Raw genomic sequence first — 18763 nt, 5'->3', positions numbered from 1 at the left:
ATTAAGCAGTTTCTTCTTTAGCAAGCACTGTCTTCTTTAGCAATTTCTTTCACCTATAGTTCTAATGTATTTGTCTCCAGAAACGTGTCTAGCTGCTCCTCCTGATGTTCCCATATGTGCCTTACACACTTTACACCACCGAAAGTGCAAACATTATGTTCACCAGGCAAAGTAAACCATTATCAGATACAAAAGTAAGAGTCTTTGTGTCTGTTATGCAAGTCAAACCACTATGATCAGGACAACAGAGTAGGTTAATCATGCTATTATTACTTACTAAAATCCTACAGCTAGCAGCTTGCAAGATCATGTTTTGCTTGCATAGAATTATATATAGCTTTTTTGCTGTTACAGGAGATGTTCTATTCCATGTCCTCATTTATTATTTCTGAAAAAAAAAAAATTCTTTACATTACTGCAGTCCTTTAACTACATACAACTCACTTTTCCTACAATGAGGAAAAAAAAGATGAGTGTAGTACCAGGCCTCAGATCTGATCAAGGATCTTTTTTCCTCACACTTTGTGCAAAAATTTCGTTAGTTCTTCATGTCCATTATTTTTAAGTTTTTTTAGCTGAAAGCCCGGGGTGTACCTCTGTTTCTATTGAAAGCATACAGTTGGTAGTAACTTTGAAGCCTTCCAGTAAGAGTCACTAATGTGAAAGAAAACGAATACTTTATTTCTGAAGAAAATCTTATCTATTTGACTTACTACTTTTCAGAAAATCCCCTTTGTTGCTGCACAATATATATTTCTTATAACAGCACTAGGAATAAAGCCATTAATGCCCTAAGACCACTTTTCTCTTTCTGTCTACATTCGCTCCTGCTCTTCTTTCTCACCCATCCTTCCTCCTAACAAATCCCTCCTTTCTACAAAGGACTCGGCTTCCCAAAATGTGAAATCACGCATACAACGGGCTAAACCCTTTCTTTTTTCCTTAGTTTTTGTTTAGGAAATACAAGATTTCCTACCTGGGGAAAAAAAACCAAAACCGCCCACAGGGTAGGAACTGTTGATCCCACAGGAAAAAGATGTCCGATTCAGAACATCTTGCGGGGAAACACTTTTTCTCCCCTTTTCAGCACTTCACCTTTACCCGATGCACCCAATTCATGGTACTTAATATTTCAAAGCGTTGATTTGCTTCACAAAAGACACCGGGCCCTCTGCCTTCCCCACGTTTCCCCTCCGCTCCCCCCGGGCCCCCACGCACGGGGGCAGGTAGCGCCCCAGACCCGCAGCACCCGCCGCCTCCACCCGCGGGGCGGCGGGCGCGGCGCTGCACAAGCTGGAAGGCGCAGACCGCAGCGGCCTGTCCCCCTGGCCACGGGGGCGCCACTCGAGGGCGAGCTATGGCTACGGCTATGGCTATGGCTATGGACATACTGGCCGGCCGGCCGGCCTCCCACCCTCGCCATCTTCCCATACGCCCTCTCCTGGCCGCCCACAACACGCATGCCGGCCGCCGCGCGCCACCTTGCCTCGCGCCCCTCCTGACGGATGTTCTGCGCCGCCAATTACCAGCCTCCCGAGGGAGCGGCTCCTCCTTCCACCAATGAGGCGGCGGGGCAGCCCTAGAAGCCCAACCCCTCTATCCCGTAACGGCCTGTGAAGCACTAAGCCACACCCCTTCTTCCTCTTTCCGACTCTTCATTGAATGAAGTCCTCGGTGGCCAACGACAAGTTCCCGCTAGGCTCAACGGACTGCTCTGCTCTCCAGTAGAAGTAGAAAGCTGCCCTACGCTCACCAATGGGCTGCCGGCTGCCAGCCTAGGGGGCGGGTCCTCCCTCCCAGGCGGGCGGGGAAGGCCGTGGTTATCGATCCCGCTGCTGGAGGGAGGCGGCGGTGAAGCAGCAGAGAAAATGGCGGCCATGGCTGCGGAGGCGGCGGCGACTGCAGCGGTGCCGGGCGACGGGGGGGCCGGCGAGGCTGAGCCCGAGATGGAGCCTATCCCGGGCAGCGAGGCCGGCGCCGACCCCCTCCCCGCCGTCACCGAGGCGGTGGAGTCGGTAGTGCCGGACGGGGAGGAGGCCGACGGGGGGAAGGTTGCTCCCGGCGAGGCCGAGGAGCCGCCGCCCGTGCAGCGCGCCCGGAGCCCCGCCGGTACTCGCGAGCCGGAGGCCGAGCGGGCGGAGAAGCCACCGCCCTCACCGCCCTCCGCGCCGGTGGCGGGCTCGCCCCAAGCCGAGCAGCGGGGAGCGCCCAGCCCGCAGCCCCGGGAGGAGCCGCAGCCCTGCCCGCCGCCCGCGGGGCACCCCCAACTTCCCGAGGAGGAGCCGCAGCCCTGCCCGCCGGCTACTGGGGGCTCCGCGGAGCCGGAGCCCGGGGAGGAGCCGTCCCGGCCGGAGGAGGAGGAGCCGGATGCTGCCGATGCCGCCGCTGTCGAGCCCGAGCCCCCGGTGCCCGCGGCTCCGGCCGGGGGGGAGGCGGAGGCTCCGCTGCTGCCCGGCTCCGAGGTGCGGGTCACCCTGGATCACATCATCGAGGACGCCCTGGTGGTCTCGTTCCGGCTGGGAGAGAAGCTTTTTTCCGGGGTCCTGATGGACCTCTCTAAAAGGTGAGACGCACGGGGCAGCCGTCCCGAGCCCCCGCCCGCCCGGGGTCGGGATCCGTCCCCGCCGAAGACCACCTGGGCTCGGGGAGTGGCCCCGGCAGGGCCCGGGGGGCGGTGGCGGGCCTTCCTTCGCCCCGGGAAGGCCCTGGGTCTGCTCGAGGGCACCGGGGCTCTGCACCCGCCTTCACTCCTGGGGAGCGGCAGCAGCGGCTCACGGGCATCTTCATCCTCCTTCTCCCTTCTAGCCGCGGGGGCGAGTGTGGCCGCCCATTCGGCGCTGCTGCCCTTAACAAGAGCAGTCCCGAGTGGGAGCGAGGGCGTGGGAGAGCCGGGAGAGGGGCGAGGGCATGGGCGCGTCCCTCCGGCTCGGGTGGGATTCACGCCGGGCTCCCAGCATCCATCTCTGCCAGGGAAAAAGGACCTGAGCTACGGATGTTGGCCTTTAGTCCAGGTTTTGTACAAGCGTGCAGACCCAGAGATCTGGTTTTCCTGTGGGCTTGTGTCGCACATTGCCTAGGTAACCTTATTTTTCAGTATATACTCTTTCAGAGTAATGTTTTTCAAGCCAGGTTATTACAGTCCTGAAGTACCGTTATTAGTACTGATTGCTCCTTGTATGCAACGAATGGGGGGAAGCTTAATGGTTCTTACATTCCCTTTTGGGCGGGGGCGAGCTGTTACGTATCACAAAATAACTTAAAGCCTTATCAGACCGTGGGATTTGGGGTTTGCTTTTTTTCATTGCCTCCCTACAGAAAGGCATCTTGGGAGGCCAGAAGTCATCAGTGATACTGTATGTCTTATAAACAATCCAACTACTATTTACAGGTGAAATACCTCTTCATCATAGTGTTTGTTTTCTAGACATATAAGAACTAGGCAAGTGCATGAGAGAAAAGTGAAATTTGGCTAGGGTTATTGCTTAAAATAATAGGTATGCAAAAGATGCAGGTTTTTCCCAAAAAAAAAATTTAAGCTGCATGTGTGGTCATATATCTTTTATCACTCCCTTTTACATTTCTAGTAGCTATTTCATAACTTCCTATAATATCAGTATTATCGATGCTTTCCAAGGTATGAGGGACCCGCACTTTTGTCCTCAGCCTAGCTTCTTGGTTGGTTTTTGAAACAGAAGGCGTTTTCTGAAACCCACGTTACGGATAATGTCATGGAAGTAAGTTCTAAATTCGTGGGTTCTGGTTTGAAATGCAATGTTATCAGTTTGTCTTTTGAAGGCAAGTATGGGATCTGCAAACTGTTCTTATTTCTAACGTGAAATATTAAACGTCTCAAAGCAGGCCAGAAGGCGTTACAACTCGAGGTGCAATGCTAGCTAACATCGATTCTTTTATAGGTCTGAAGTTACACCAGCAAAATGATGCTGCTGCCCTGGTGAGCAGGGTGACAAAGCATGTGCTTTAGGACTTCTAGGGTTCTGTATGTGTGAAGAAGGAAAATATCAGCTTCTCCCTTACTCCTGAAAGAGATCACATCTTACTAAACACACCCTGACCACAGACATCCCCTCGTTTGCCTGAGGTTTTCTTGTGCACTGAAGATGCTTCTGTCATGCAGGAGTTCTACTGCAGCCCTTTGCAGTAAAGGTCATCTGTAACAGGCAAACTGCTGCTTTTGAGTCCTGGCTTCAGTGGAAGCATGCATCTCAATTCCCCTGCTTTTAGGCACAGGCCCTGGGGCAGTAAGAACTGTGGAAAAGTGATAGATGAAGGCTTGTGCTGTTACTCCCAGATTTTCTTAGGCAGTGGAACAACTCATTGCTTTCTCTCCTTTCATGTGATCCTGGACTTCTTCAGAGGTGCTTTTTACATGGGAATCCAGAAGGTGAAATTAAAATTCTAAAAGCCAGGCTCTTGGGAGTGCTGGGACAAGAAGAATTGAGTTTCTAGACATAAGGTCTCTAATATTTGGCCAGTGACAAGTATTTGTAGGTGAATAGGAGTCTCTGTTCAAGTGTCTCAGAGCAGGAAATGCAGTGGTAATCCAACTCTAGAACTAGTCCAAGAACTTGCCATCTGTAAGAAATTGAAGCATTATTAGAAAACAGGTGTTACAAGAATGCCCAAGATTTAAATCTTGTTCTAGACTTCGGTGGTAAGTGACACTGGGATTTCTAGTATGGAAGATGGGTGGTTACTGAAAGCTGTCACCACTAGCTCATTCAAGTGCATGGGAATAATGTTATAAATGTCCCTAATGCAAAGGGGATCAATATCTTAAGACTGCTAGTTCTTGGAAAATAAAAGTGAAATTTTCTATTAGAGCTTACTCATTCAATAGCTTCAAAAAGTGGCTGATGCATTCACTGCATGTACTAATACGGTTTTCATCGTATATTTGGAAAAGAACAATTCCTAGACCTTTTTGGGTCTTAATTTCTGCTTTCCCCTCCAGGGCAATGAAGGTACCACTTCATACAGTACTAAGAGTGAGTTTTAGTGACTGTTTTAAATACCTGTCCACTGGACTCTTTAGTCTTCTCAGGTCATGTTCTGAATTACTTGAACTTCAAGGTGAAAGAAAAGCAAAAATTTCCCTATATATTTCTGGTTTTAAAGTTGGGGTTTTTTTATCTTTCGGTTGGTCTTGGTTTTCTTTTTTCCTAATTGTTTCCATTGTTGAAATGATGCACAGACATTGCATTTTATTCTTGTGGACTTTGATATTAAGTCAGTGGTGTCTGTATTAAAGGCCTGATTTCCCTTTCCTCTCCTACATTCTGTAAATAGGATGCCCATTTAGGAGCTTATAACACAAGAACACAAGCACCTCAATGTTCAGTGGACTTTATTCCTACGTTTATTTGAGGTAAGGAAGTATTTTCTCTGCCTGTACTAATGGCAGTCTTGTGTACCTGTCAGCAGCTGCACAGGAGGTTTTGAAAATTAGTAGAAAATAGGAACCCACGTCTGTTGAGTCCCAAATCAACTTCTTATGCAGTAAATCATCATTTAAAGAGGGACATATCCCCCTTTGGATAGTCTGAAGGCTTATTACACAAAGTAAGAATGTGATCCTACTGTTTTACTTTATTACTACTGTTGCCATTACCCTTTAAGTGCCTTATTGCATGCTAGGGTAAGGTTCTCTTTCGAGTTTCTTGGTGTATACCTGATGGAATTGTGCTGATAGGAGAGACGGGCAATGCAGCCAACCATCAGGCAGGGAGAAGAAGGCAACCCTGTCTTATTTTGTCAAGAGTGGACAGTGGAATGCTTCATGCACAACTCTAGTTAATTTTCCATGCCATTGTACAAATTGTCATTGAAAACTACTCCTTAGGTATGGGCCTTAAAGAGGGCTTGTAAGTTTGCCTCTATCCAGCATTTGACTGTGTTTGCTTAGGGTCTGTGAGATGTTAATGCCACCTGCTGGCTCAAAATTAGCGGAAATCTTGCTCTGCACCTGGAGGAAGTAGAGAGTAAGGAAATACCTGACGAATGTAGCATTTGTAAGTCTTAAAATGTAGGATTAACAAGTCCTGGTTTTAGTCTGCTTTTCTGGAGAGAGGATAACTATTTCTGCTTTCTTCCCCTTTCCCAAAAATTAGGGGAAGGAGGGGGATTAAATTTGTTTTGTTGTTTTGCTAACAGTCAGGACTTGGACGTTTTATTGCTTTATCATTTGGCTAAAATTTTTCTTCTAATCCTACAGATGTGATGGATGCGTGTCTTCCTAGTTCCTTTTTCTCTAAGCTGTTTCTGTTCCAACTTTTATGTGATCATAATAGTTCTTGAGGGGGGAAAAGGGGAGGAAAAAGTTCTTTTGCGACCTAAAAGCCTTAGATATCCAAAAGATGCCCAGTGTATTGCTAGTAGGCAGGTTTGGTTGTGGAAGATACCTTAACTGGGGTTTGGTTGTGGGTGATAAGGCAAGACTTCCTGCAGCAAGGTATACATGAACTATGTGATCAAATCCTCCTCATTCTAGTAGCAGTTTTCAGTAGCAGCATTCTTCCTTGGTGACTCTTGAATCCTACCTTTCTCCCATTTTATTCATTGAACTTTCTACTGCAAAAGAATAAGGATAAATAATAAACTGTTGTGTCTATTCCCTAGTTTGTGTTGTCTTAATCTGCAGAACATCCATTAGATTTTTAAGTCATTTACATTAGCACTTCTTGAAACTTGCAGTCTGTGCAAGCTCGCATTTTGTTGGTATAAACTGCACAGGGTAAATCTAGTGTGTTGTAACTATATGCACCAAGAAAGGTGGGCGGGGGGGGGGGAAGGTACTCCCAAGTTGAGAAATTCATGATCTGCTGACACAAAAAGGAAACAGCAGAAGTTTTGCTTGAAAAAATGTGGCACGTTTCCCCAGCTCTTAAGTTCTCTTCTACTAACAATTTAATAAATAGGGACAACATTTTGTCGTCCTTGTTTGGGGAAGGTTTAAGTTCTGTAGAAGTACTGGTGTTCTCTAATATGTTTTCAGCAGTAAAGAAATGTCTGTTACCGAGGGTTGTGTGTGGGTTGTGTCTTGGTTTTGTGGTATGTTTGGTTTTTTTTTTTTAAACTTGCACTCAGTTTGCAAGGTGTTCCTACAATTCACCCGTTCTTTTGTTCTCTGTTGTTGTTTCTCAGATGTGTAAAGGAGTGTGGTGAAATTCTAACATTTAAGCAACAGCCATAATGCTTTTTTGATATTTGCTTTTATCTCTGGAACACTGGAGGCATAGGTGTGATGTGAGTGTGTGTGTGGTTAACATATCCTTTGCGTGTGACTGACAGAGGTTATATTGAATGGGATAGTGTAAAATTTAGCCTGACTTAGAGGATAGGGTTGGATTAGAAGTCCTTGTGATGTTGCTTTCAACCTAAATTTTTCTATGGTTTTGTAATGTTTCATCTTCTATATGAAAATAGGTTCCCTTGTGTGTCTATCTACATCCAAAACTTCATTGAGGGTTATTTGTTGTCACTTTTCAAACGCTTTCTGAAAGGCTTACTCATCTCCAAGTTTCTACTTGGAAAGTGAAAGTGGCTAACAAAACTGGACTAGCTTTTAGGATTTTGCTTGTGTAGGTATAAAGCATGTTAAAGCTGCTGCTTATACTGTAAACACTTGCCAGTCTGCTGCTGATATTGAGCTTGAGCAAGGAGTGTCCCTTTTCCCTTTCTCAAACCATTAAACCCTAATCTGTCTGGTACATAGGGCATCTGTGGATTGTGCCTCAAACTTTCCTACAGTAGTTGTAGTCTGCACCTGTTCTTGGTTGGACTGTGATGCAACAGATGATGGTTAAATTGTCCTCTTTTCTTAGGCTACGCTTTTCTGTGTTCCAATGGCACGGCTTGCCTTTGCTTTCTAAGTGTAGCTTGACTTGGCTTGGTGTTGAGAGACGGTGGAGGTGAAATTTTCAGTATGCTTTAAATATGGTTTGTTTTTTATTTACAGTGTTATGGGACTGGTGAATCCTGTCCATCTTGACACATAATTGGCTTTAAGTTCATCCATTAATAAATGGTATAATTCTCTTCCATGTGTATTGAGTCTGACTGTTATGAGGATGATCTTGAAGTGTGTATTCAAGGTATTTTATCTTAATGATAATTCTTTTGCAATTGTGTAACACTTCCAAATATATCAGCAAAGCATTTACTTCAAAATGCAACTGACACTTGAAACTAGTAATGCCAACAGATGAAAAAATTAAAAGATAATTTCAGTTTGAACAGACCTTCAGCTTTATAAATGTGCGAGTAAAATTGTGATAGTTAGTGGGAAGTCTAAACTTAAAGCGTTCTGTCTTTTAAAGTTTACTTTTATATCCTTGATTGAACTCCAAGTCACAGAAGACTGAAGGAAAATCTGTGAATCCACTTGTAAATCCTTTCCAATGAAAAGGTGAGGGAGGGGTACCTTACCACTTCTGTGGGGGGAAAGCAGGGATTAGGGCACCACCTGCGTACTCTTCAGGTTTATCAACTTAGAGATTCTTCTCTCTCTACCATGGATAAATTATTCAAAGTCTGGTTCAGCATCCTTACTATGTAGACTTTAGTGATTCAGTTCCTGGAAGCTGAAGTCCTTCAAAAAGCTTCTGACTTCATGGAGAGGTGTGCTGTAAGCTAATACAGCCTTTGGTATATTTGCATATTGTTTGATAACCATTAGTGGCCTTCCACTGGGGCAGTGATTGTAGTAGGAGAGCCAGATAACAGTGGTTAGGAATGATTAAAATCGGCTGCTGCCTTGGAGGCTCCTAACCAGCTTTCTTGATGTTCTTTCAAACTCAATTCTACACCTACCCTGCTCTTGTCTTTCCTCTGCTTTGAAAGTGTGCCAGAAACAAGAGTTTGGATTTTAGGCAAGTGCACCTGCTTGAAAAACACTGAGCTTAACATTGGTTAGTAAAAATCTTTGAGTATGTAAGCTTCCTGGTAGTTTGCTTAGATGTGGATTGTCACATGTTACTTAATTTGAACTATCGTATCTTTAGCCAAATTTGCCTTGGTGCCAAGAGTTTGTGGTGGTGAGGCAACATCTATTCTTGCTGGTGTGTTATTTCCAAAGGGTCACTGATACTGAGGTCCTTTGCCATATTTTTAGAGATCTAAATGAAAAAATGCATTTTCTAGTCTGTTTAGCCTGGTGTTACATTGCTCAGGAGGTGAATAAACCATTGGGTTGATAGTCTGGCTCTGTGTATGCTTTTTTTTCCAGTAAGGTGCCTGCCCCTTGAAGTAATGTGTTCCATATCACACTTTATCACACCAAGTAAATCGTATATTAAAAATAGGTTATTGCATAATCTGTGTTTTGAATACAGGCTATTTTGAGGAGTTCTGAAATAGTTTGTGTTCCAATAGCTATGATCTAATTGTATATCACATTGAATATTATAGTTTAAACCCTCAGATACATGCATGGAATACATATACTCGGCTCAACATTATTTCAGCATATTATACTCTCGGCATTCAGAGACTTTGAACTTCTATCTACACAATAAAAGTTCAGTCAGTTGTTGCTTGTCTTGGCTTTTGCAAAACACTGAGGGTGATACTGAGTACAAGAGCAATGCATGAAAAGGTAATCGGAGATTACTGTAGTCTGGTTTAGTGGCAAAGATGAGTTTTGATCATCATTTACAACAGGCTTGATTGAACACTTATCACAACATGGGAAGTTACCGTGCTCTGACGTTTATTCAGTGTGTTCACAGACAAATATGACATACTTCTGATCTGGTTCAGTGGGTTCTCTCCTTTGGCTCTTCCTGGCAGAGCAAGGTGCTTTTTCATTTTTGTTTCCTTTAATAGAGAAGTGAAAGTTAGACATTGGAGGCTAAAGATGAGAGCTTAAGACTTTACATAGTAATGTAAAAACACTTTGCCCCAGGATGTATTGTTTAGATGCTTAAGTATATACAGTTATGAATTTCAATGGGATTTGTTCCTCATGTGTATTTTTAAAACAATACTCTTAACTGTGCTGTTTTGCATACAAATTGAATAGTATTATGTGTTCATTGTAGTAATTCTGCTGTAGAATTCAGATTTGAAAAAAGTGTTTTTACTTTGCTTGAAGTACTTAAGTTTACATATCTGTAATACAAATCTATGTGGCTTTAAGTGACAGCCTTCCAGGTTTGATAGCCAAACAAGCTTTTACATAATTACAAAATACTCCATGGTTACCTATTCATGAACTTGCAGTTGACAAACTGTGGAAATCAAACCTGGCTGGTTTTATCATATTTCTGTCTCTGCATACCCTAGTCAGTCGAAAGCTCTTTTCAGTCTGAAGATCGCTGGACTGCCGGAATTGCTCTGATCTACCCCATTAGTCTCTTATTTAAATATAGCTCCTGATATTCCTGTTGCTCTTTGTCTTTAATGCATATGTATATTGAATTGATTTGTATAGCAGAAATATTATTGGATCCTACTGATTGTTCTGGTTACTTATAAAACTTATTGGAGGTTTCTTACAATGGGTCTCAACCGTCCTCTCTTTTAGAGGTGCCTTTTCAAAGCAAAAAAGAGCCAGGACACGTTTACAAGAGAGGAAGCTGGTAACATGGAAAACTGGTTCTAATTACCAATAGGTATGAAGCAGCAGTGTGCTGTTTTCCAGAACTGCCTTAAATTAGGTTGAAATACCTATTTCTTACTTTGGTTTTCCTAACACTTGAATTTTAGATCCCCCAGCAATGAACCCTCCTATTCCTTCAAGTGATAGTCTGAGGTAGGACTATATTATGTTGTTCATGAGTATGCTGTGCAATGAACAGCTGGAACTGATGCACAAATGTTGGGGGTTTTGTGTGTTTTTTTTCTTAAGCAAACAGAAATTGGGGTATGTCTTTCCAAGAATAGCCTTTTCTGGAGGGGAGTAATATTATAGTAGGGACAGGTGATACTACAATTCTTTATAGAACTTAAACATGCAACATGTGACAAACAATATATAGGTAGTAGTCTCACTGTTGTAGCATAACTGAAACAATCTCTTTTAAGAGGTGATCTTCTACTGCCCAGTCATTGACTGACATGTGGATCAGTAGATGTCATGATACAGCTGAGTTATGTTGCCTGCATTTTTTTAACCTTTTTTTATATGGTAGCCTTTTAGTCCATCTTAGTCTCTGTAGTAGATGAACTAAGTGCTAGCTTTCACAACTTTTATGTCTAACCTACGTACACATGGCACTCCTAGCTATTTCAGACCTGTAGTTGGTGTAACAGAAATTATTGTGATTGTATGAGAAACAATTGTCTTCAAGGTCCACCAACCAGGCATATGAAAATAGGGCTTGAAATTCTGCTATATGCAGTAAATACTCATGGTGGTCACTGTTGAACTAACTAGATGCTATGTCATGCCTTGTCTTGAATAGGTTTAAGATCACATTTTCATTCTGCTTCTTCTCATAAGAAAAATAGGCCATTCTGTGTTTTGCCTTCACTGTCTCCTGCATCATTTAATGTTTCATTCCTAGGTTTTTCTGCCATTATTCTCTCTGCTTTTCATACCATTCTTCCAAGTTGCATAACTGGAGAACTTCATTCACCAAGGAGGAAACAAGGATCATCTGAAAACTGAATGTTTATAGACGCAACCTGCCATTGGATGAGGCCAAAGACAAGACACCGTACGCTCAACTCTTGGAAGTAATATTCAGTCTCTGGGCTTACAAAATTTCTTGTACTGCAGGTGGTCTATGTCTTGACTAGTCATATCTTTATGTATTGACACATCATTTACAGGAATAGTGTCTTCATTTATTATTATGTAACTGGCACTACACAATATCCATGAATATTCTCTAATACTACAATTCATTAATTTTTAGGTAGATGGGGCAGGTTCTGTTTCATCTGTTAAATCAGTAACTTTTGTGAGCCAGACTCTGGCTTCAGAGATTGGCTGGATTAGTTTTGTGTCTTACTAAACCAGGTTTGCATCTTAGATAAAAATTCCACTCTGGCTGTCCTGTTCTTCAGCTGTTTGACCTGTGTGTTATGCAGGTGCTTGAAGGAAAAGATAGTCTGAGATGTAGAATTAATCTGCAATGCCTTTATGGTATCAGTCATATGTTAAGCTTTCTGTTAGGCTTTTGTATGCATTTGGAGTGCTAATCATGCTGACTTTGCTTGTGAGGCAGTAGAATGAAAACCTAGGAAAAGAGAGATGAAGTACTTAAATGGGATCCTTCTGGAGAACCTCTGTGCAGTCATCTTTATGTACTTCTTCCCTGTTCACTGCTAATAATGCTTAGTTTCCTAACATGGAGAAGAAAGGCTTGTGCATTGAACTATGGAAATGTCTCATGAGGGGCTAGGAAATGCATTTCCTGAGATAGTGAAAGGAGTTGTAAGGGATGTTCTTCTGCATGGATTTTGCTCATTTGATAGCACAATCCTGTCTAGTTTTACTTCTGTGGTGTTTGGGATTGAAAGTTGCGCAGCAGAGATCTTGCCCTGTCTTGTTCTCGACTCTTAGTGAATTAACTTTTTCCCAAATCCTGTAATCTTTATCAGGTGGTGAATGAAAGATGGGATCTGGATCTTACCGCTCTTAAAGAAGCTGAAGTTCTTGATGCAAGTAACGTTGAAAATACTGCTAACTCAAGTATTATTAGGTGATAGTTTCTTTTAAAGCCCTACTTGGAATTGCATACCTTACTTGTAATCCTTCGTGGAAGGGAGAGTGTGTGTGGTAAAGCAACTTCTTTACACCTGGTGGACTTCTGGGACTTCAGGGAGCCTAAAACTTAGTAATGTGTGAGTCTCTTGTGGTTTAATGTCAGAATGTAGGCTGGAGAAATGCCTGTATCAGCTGCTAAATGTTTATAATTCACTGCAGCCTTCACTGCTGTGGTAGACTGCGTGTAGTTGTGCTGCTCATTTCTGGAGGGACATGTGGAATTTAACTGGAGTGGGTCCAAACCTCAGAAATGAACTTCTGTGGGGTGGTGGGATATTTTGCAGTAAAGAGCGCTCACCAGCCCACAGATAAGGACAGAACTAGTCTAGCTGCCCACCTGGGCTGCTGCCTCTGTCTCCAGAGTTCAGAGGTATGAATGTAACAGCAGTGCCCATGCTGATACCAAACTACATTGTCACGTATTCAACTTCCCTTTGTTTTTATGATGACAAAATTGTTTGGTAGCCCCTTGCTTAGGTTGTCTGATGTTTCTGTTCTCCTTTTGTAATGAAGTGCAAACAGGGTGGATAACTTAACCTAGGATGGGTTGTTTGCTACAATTGCAACTTTCAAGTGTAAAAAGAGGCTTAATATATAAGCAAAAGGACAAACAAATGATGGCTTATTTTGGTGACAGTGTAAAGAATCTGCTACAGGTATGACGATGTCTTTTCAAAACCAGTTTTGGAGAAATAAAGCCAACAGGTAGGCACTTGTATAAACTGCATGCTTCTTGAAGGAGCATGAATGGCAAATATACAGGTATTCAGCATTTATCTTTAGTTGAGAGGCAACCATAGACTGTAAATATACTTCATAGCAATCAGTTAAGATGATGTTGTGGTTGAGCAGCTGGAGTGCAACACGAACTAGTGTTAACCTGAGGACAAACCTGGGGTACTTACTTCATTCTCCTGTCACCTGGGGTGGGATAAACGTAATGGCATTTGTTTAGCGATTCAAAATGGATGCTTTGGCAGTTGAATTACAACCTTGCCTATCCTGGTGTTACTATGTTATGGTCTATCTATTAAAATACCATATTATATAAGCCAAACAGTAGTGTGTGTTTGGGAGCTGGAGTCAGGCAGAGCTCAAGAGCAGTGAGCAGCCTAGTGACAGCTCTGTGCAAGGCTGGTACCTCAGCTGGGAGATTGTGGAGTGGAACAGAAGGAAGGTTAAACAAGCTTTTATAATCCCTCCTGCCCTGTTCTGGGCATTGAAAGATACATTGTTGTAAAACAGATGTATTTAGTATTTGATTTCCTCTCTGGAGAAGGCAAGCATAATTCCGTGCAAACTGATAAAATGTTTCCTTTAGCAGAACCCTTTGTAGAAAGTGTTAGTTATGCGTTAGGCACCATGCTACTTCTGTTACTGTAGGAAAGTTGAGCTAATGCTCAAGTCATACTGGGATTTTTCATTCTCTTCTTTCAGAGCTGATAAGGGTGGTGAGAAGTTCTGTGTGTGCTAAATGGGGCACAAAAGAGATCTAGAGCTGTCTGGAGAAAAGTAGGCAAAGGTTTAAAACCTTGTTTGCTGGCAGAACAGGGAGGAATGGTTTGTACTGTGTTGAAATAAGGGTAGTTTTGCTGGAAGAGACTCAAACTAATAGGTTAGCAAGTTTTGGGCTGTAATGCATCAGATCATGGAATCACAGAATGGTTTGGGTTGGAAAAGACTTTAAAGATCATCTAGTTCCAACCCCCTGCCATGGGCAGGATCACCTTCCACTAGACCAGGTTGCTCAAAGCCCCACCCAATCTGGCCTTGAACACTTCCAGAGATGGGGCATCCACAGCTTCTGTGGGCAACCTGTTCCGGTGCCTCACCACCCTCCTAGTGAAGAACATCTTCCTTATCTGTAATCTAAATCTACCCTCTTTCAGTGTGAAGCCATCGCCCCTTGTCCTGTTGCTACATGCCCTGGTAAAAAGTCCCTCTCCAGCTTTCTTGTAGGTCCCCTTCAGGTACTGGAAAGCTGCTGTAAAGTCTCCCCAGACCCTTCTCTTCTCCATAACAACCCCAACTCTCTCAGCCTGTCCTCACAGGAGAGGTGCTCCAGCCCTTGAATCATATTTGTGGCCCTCCTGAACTCGCTCCAGCAGGTCTGTGTCCTTCTTATGTTGGGAGCTCCAGAGCTGAACGCAGCACTGCAGGTGGGGTCTCACAAGAGCAGAGAAGAGGGGCAGAATCCCCTCCCTCGACCTGCTGCCCATGCTTCTTTTGATGCCACCCAGGATACAGTTGGCCTTCTGGGCTGCAAGTGCGCATTGCCGGGTCATGTTGAGCTTCTCATCAACCAACACCCCCAAGCCCTTCTCCTCAGGGCTGCTCTCAATCCTTTCTCCACCCAGCCTGTATTTGTGCTTGATGATCAAGTGCTAATCTGCTGTGGATGAAGAATGGTGATACTCTCTGTTCAATGCAAGTATTTATGCAGTCCCTGTTTGCCTTGATTAAATCTGAAACATATTCGGCCTTTTGTGCTATGCTAAAAATAGAAAAATTTTGTAAAAGTTGCTGAAGATGCCTTCTTAACATAAGTTGGCTTAGTATGGAAACTAATCTTGGATAGATTTGGAGTTGATGGGACGAGTGTGTAGTTTGTTTATAAGCATTTTCTAAAAGTACTAAGTTAATTTTTTTACTGCTGCCTCTAGGCGATGTTTTTTGTTACATTTTTCAGGGCATCTTGTTGATGAAAGAGAAACTGGTAATAAGTGAAGCTGTGTATTTTATGTTCTCTACTGACTTGGTTTTGGTGTCCTGCTTTTTCAAAGCTTACTGTAAAGCTAGATATGAAGCTTCAATTTTCCTGGCACTCATGTCCGTAATATGGACAGGTTTTCAAATGTTTTTTTAATAAATGCAGCAAAAGATCCCTCAAAACCTTTAATTTTTTTTCTCTTTAAGGTTTGGACCCCATGGAATCCCTGTGACCATATTTCCTAAAAGGGAATATAAGGATAAACCAGAAGCCATGCAGCTCCAAAGTAAACCATTCCAAGACGAGGCACAGGTGAAGTGTGAATCTAATGCTGCAGTCCCTGATGACTCTTCTCTCACACAGCCATCAGAACCTAGCATAGCTAAAAGCCTATGGACTTCTAAACCACCTCCTCTCTTTCATGAGGGAGCGCCATACCCTCCTCCTTTGTTTATCAGGGACACATACAACCAGTCAATACCTCAGCCTCCGCCCCGGAAAATTAAGCGGCCCAAGCGTAAAATGTACAGGGAGGAACCCACTTCTATCATGAATGCTATCAAACTACGACCCCGGCAGGTCTTATGTGACAAGTGCAAAAACAGTGTTGTTGCTGAAAAAAAGGAAATAAAAAAAGGTGGCAATGCAAGTGACTCCTCAAAATATGAGGATAATAAAAAACGAAGAAATGAGAGTGTGACTACTGTGAATAAAAAACTTAAGACTGACCATAAAGTGGATGGAAAAAGCCAAAATGAAAGCCAGAAAAGGAATGCTGTGGTCAAGGTTTCAAATATTGCCCACAGCAGAAGCAGAGTAGTTAAAGTTTCCGCACAAGCAAATACTTCAAAAGCGCAGTTAAATACGAAAAAAGTTCTCCAGAGCAAAAACATGGATCATGCAAAAGCTCGGGAAGTCTTGAAAATGGCCAAAGAAAAGGCACAAAAGAAGCAGAGTGCAACCCCCTCTTCCAAAAATGCACATTCAAAGGTCCACTTCACACGGCGTCTTCAGAACACCAGCTCAGGTTCTCTCCCACCCCGATTGCGTTTAAAGCCACAAAGGTATCGGAATGAAGAAAATGACTCTTCTCTCAAGACAGGACTTGAGAAAATACGGAGTGGCAAGATGGCAACTAAGCCCCAGTCTCGCTGCTCCTCCACCCGCTCAGCAGGTGAGGCCCCTTCAGAAAATCAGAGCCCCTCAGAAGGCCCTGAAGAGGCGAGCAGTGAGGTTCAGGACACAAGTGAAGTGCATGTAACTGTTGATCAGGATGACCACCAGACATTGGGCAAGAGAGGCAGCAAAAGCAATATAACGGTTTACATGACCCTTAATCAAAAGAAATCTGACTCTTCCAGTGCATCAGTTTGTAGTAGTGATAGCACAGATGATTTGAAATCTACCAACTCTGAGTGTAGCTCTACTGAAAGCTTTGATTTTCCTCCAGGCAGCATGCATGCACCTTCCTCCTCCTCCTCCTCTTCAAAGGAAGAGAAAAAGCTCAGTAATTCCTTGAAAACAGAAGTCTTTTCCAAAAACGTCTCTAAATGTGTCACACCAGATGGCAGGACCGTATGTGTAGGGGACATTGTTTGGGCCAAGATTTATGGCTTCCCTTGGTGGCCAGCCCGTATTCTTACCATAACTGTGAGCCGGAAAGATAATGGCCTTTTAGTTCGACAGGAGGCTCGTATCTCGTGGTTTGGCTCCACAACAACATCTTTTCTTGCTCTTGCACAACTATCCCCCTTTTTAGAAAGCTTCCAGTTGCGCTTTAATAAGAAGAGAAAGGGTCTTTACCGCAAGGCCGTCACAGAGGCAGCTAAGGCTGCTAAGCAGCTGACTCCCGAAGTTCGGGCCCTGCTGACACAGTTTGAAACGTGAACATGGAAAGTAAGGTAGGCAAGAAATCTGGAGGCTCCACAAAATTCCTAGCCTAGTTAGAGAACTACCATGAAGGACTTGCCAAGTCAGAAGTTGCACTCGGTTGACTGCTCTTTTTATACTAAAGTTGTTCCATTTGTAGCAGTTTCTTGACGGTTAAACAAATTGAACATGCAATCAAAATTAGCCTAAGGTGAGAACTTCAGTATTTTTCAAGTGAGAATTTTTTTTTAAAGAGAAAAAACTCCTCAAACACCCGATGCATAGGAGCCATAGCCTCAGCTGAAAGGCAGCTTATTTGCAGGGAATTTTTTAGTAGTTTCTACCCAGTATATAACTAGTTGCTGTGTGGCAAAGGGTTAACACAAGGAATGAAAGTAGTACCTGTGACTTTTTTTTTTTTAGGTGGCCCATCAGGGAAGTGTAGAGATGTCAGCCTTGTCTAAATGGTCTTTAAAGATGATTTTAAATAGTCTCTAATGCATTTAGTCTGGCCAGTGCAAATCGGCTCAAAGCATGCTTCACCATCTTAAGGAGGCATGCCCCAATCCACATAGGCCAGTTTAAACAGCATTAGAAAAATTGCTGAAACTTTTAAGGAAGAAGAATTCATGTAACTTAAAGACCAGATTAAATGGGGTTTTACTGTAGTGACCACTTAAACACTCAGCCTTTCTATGCACATGGGGGCACAAATATAACACTTCAGGGTCTGAGAAGCTGAGAGGGATGCCTGTAGCTCTAAGACAAAGCTGAGAAGTTGCTCAGTATTTGGGATCAAGGGCTGTTAATGCTGCATAGGTGTGAACCATAACTTCTGGTCTTTCTTCCTGAGGAAATCTTTCAGGCCATTTGCCTGGAGGTTTAGATTAAGAGAGGCTTTGTTTTGAATGTGTAAATAATTGATTGCTGAAATTGGTCAGATTTTCTCCTGACTGGTTGTTCCTAAATTCTTAGGATACGTCCTAGTAAATTACACTTTGTGAATTGTCAGATGTGTAATTGTTGCGTTTTGGATGTATCTAACTTCATTTTTTTTAATATTTCCGTTTAAGGTATCTGTTTGCAGGTCAGAAAATGAGAATATGTAATTGTGTAATGCTCTGAAATGTAAAAAAACAAACTGTAAATAAAATTGACTAAATCTGAATTATTTGTGTGTGTTTCTCAAAAAGCTTTGAAAAAATCCAGGATGTTAGAGTACTTCATATGTATGCCGTATTTAGAGGACACCCTTTTAAAAAGTAAATTGTCCTTTTTCACCCATTCTTAAAGATAACTGCTCGATGTAAAGTACTATGGGTATACTTCAGTCTTAATTTTGAGACGAAGCGATTATCTGTCCCTCTTGTTTCAAAACTAGCTCTGTAGAGGGCTTTCTGTAAAGTTTATCAAATTTCTCCCTTAATTAGATTTTGTTTCATATAGTTGAA

General features: G+C 43.1%; 2 protein-coding genes across 14 annotated transcripts in view; one reads left to right on the top strand and one right to left on the bottom strand.

Annotated features, from left to right (window-relative positions):
• FABP6 (fatty acid binding protein 6) overlaps positions 1 to 1842 on the bottom strand; it is a 45718-nt gene extending 43876 nt beyond the window's left edge. For 6 of the 12 annotated variants that reach the window (XM_075102084.1, XM_075102089.1, XM_075102085.1 and 3 more), the window contains exon 1: positions 1482 to 1588. The gene's annotated coding sequence lies outside the window, so the exon portion shown is untranslated. Of the gene's footprint in view, positions 1 to 277; positions 389 to 482; positions 672 to 1481; positions 1611 to 1753 lie in introns of those variants that run through there. The other 6 variants (XM_075102088.1, XM_075102090.1, XM_075102093.1 and 3 more) reach the window with 6 other exon arrangements.
• Positions 1843 to 1868: 26 nt separating this feature from the next.
• The window catches only part of PWWP2A (PWWP domain containing 2A), a 32367-nt gene continuing 15472 nt past the window's right edge, over positions 1869 to 18763 (top strand). The window contains exons 1-2 of one of the 2 annotated variants that reach the window (XM_075102081.1): positions 1869 to 2563; positions 15650 to 16617. In XM_075102081.1, the coding sequence (XP_074958182.1) occupies positions 1869 to 2563; positions 15650 to 16617 (1663 nt within the window). Of the gene's footprint in view, positions 2564 to 15649; positions 18481 to 18763 lie in introns of those variants that run through there. The other variant, XM_075102080.1, reaches the window with a different exon arrangement.

This window comes from Phalacrocorax aristotelis, chromosome 8, assembly GCF_949628215.1.
Source record: "Phalacrocorax aristotelis chromosome 8, bGulAri2.1, whole genome shotgun sequence".
In the NCBI taxonomy this organism is placed as follows: Eukaryota; Metazoa; Chordata; class Aves; order Suliformes; family Phalacrocoracidae; genus Phalacrocorax; species Phalacrocorax aristotelis.
Note: the sequence above shows the minus strand (reverse complement) of the source record. Positions and strands in the feature narration are given on the sequence as shown.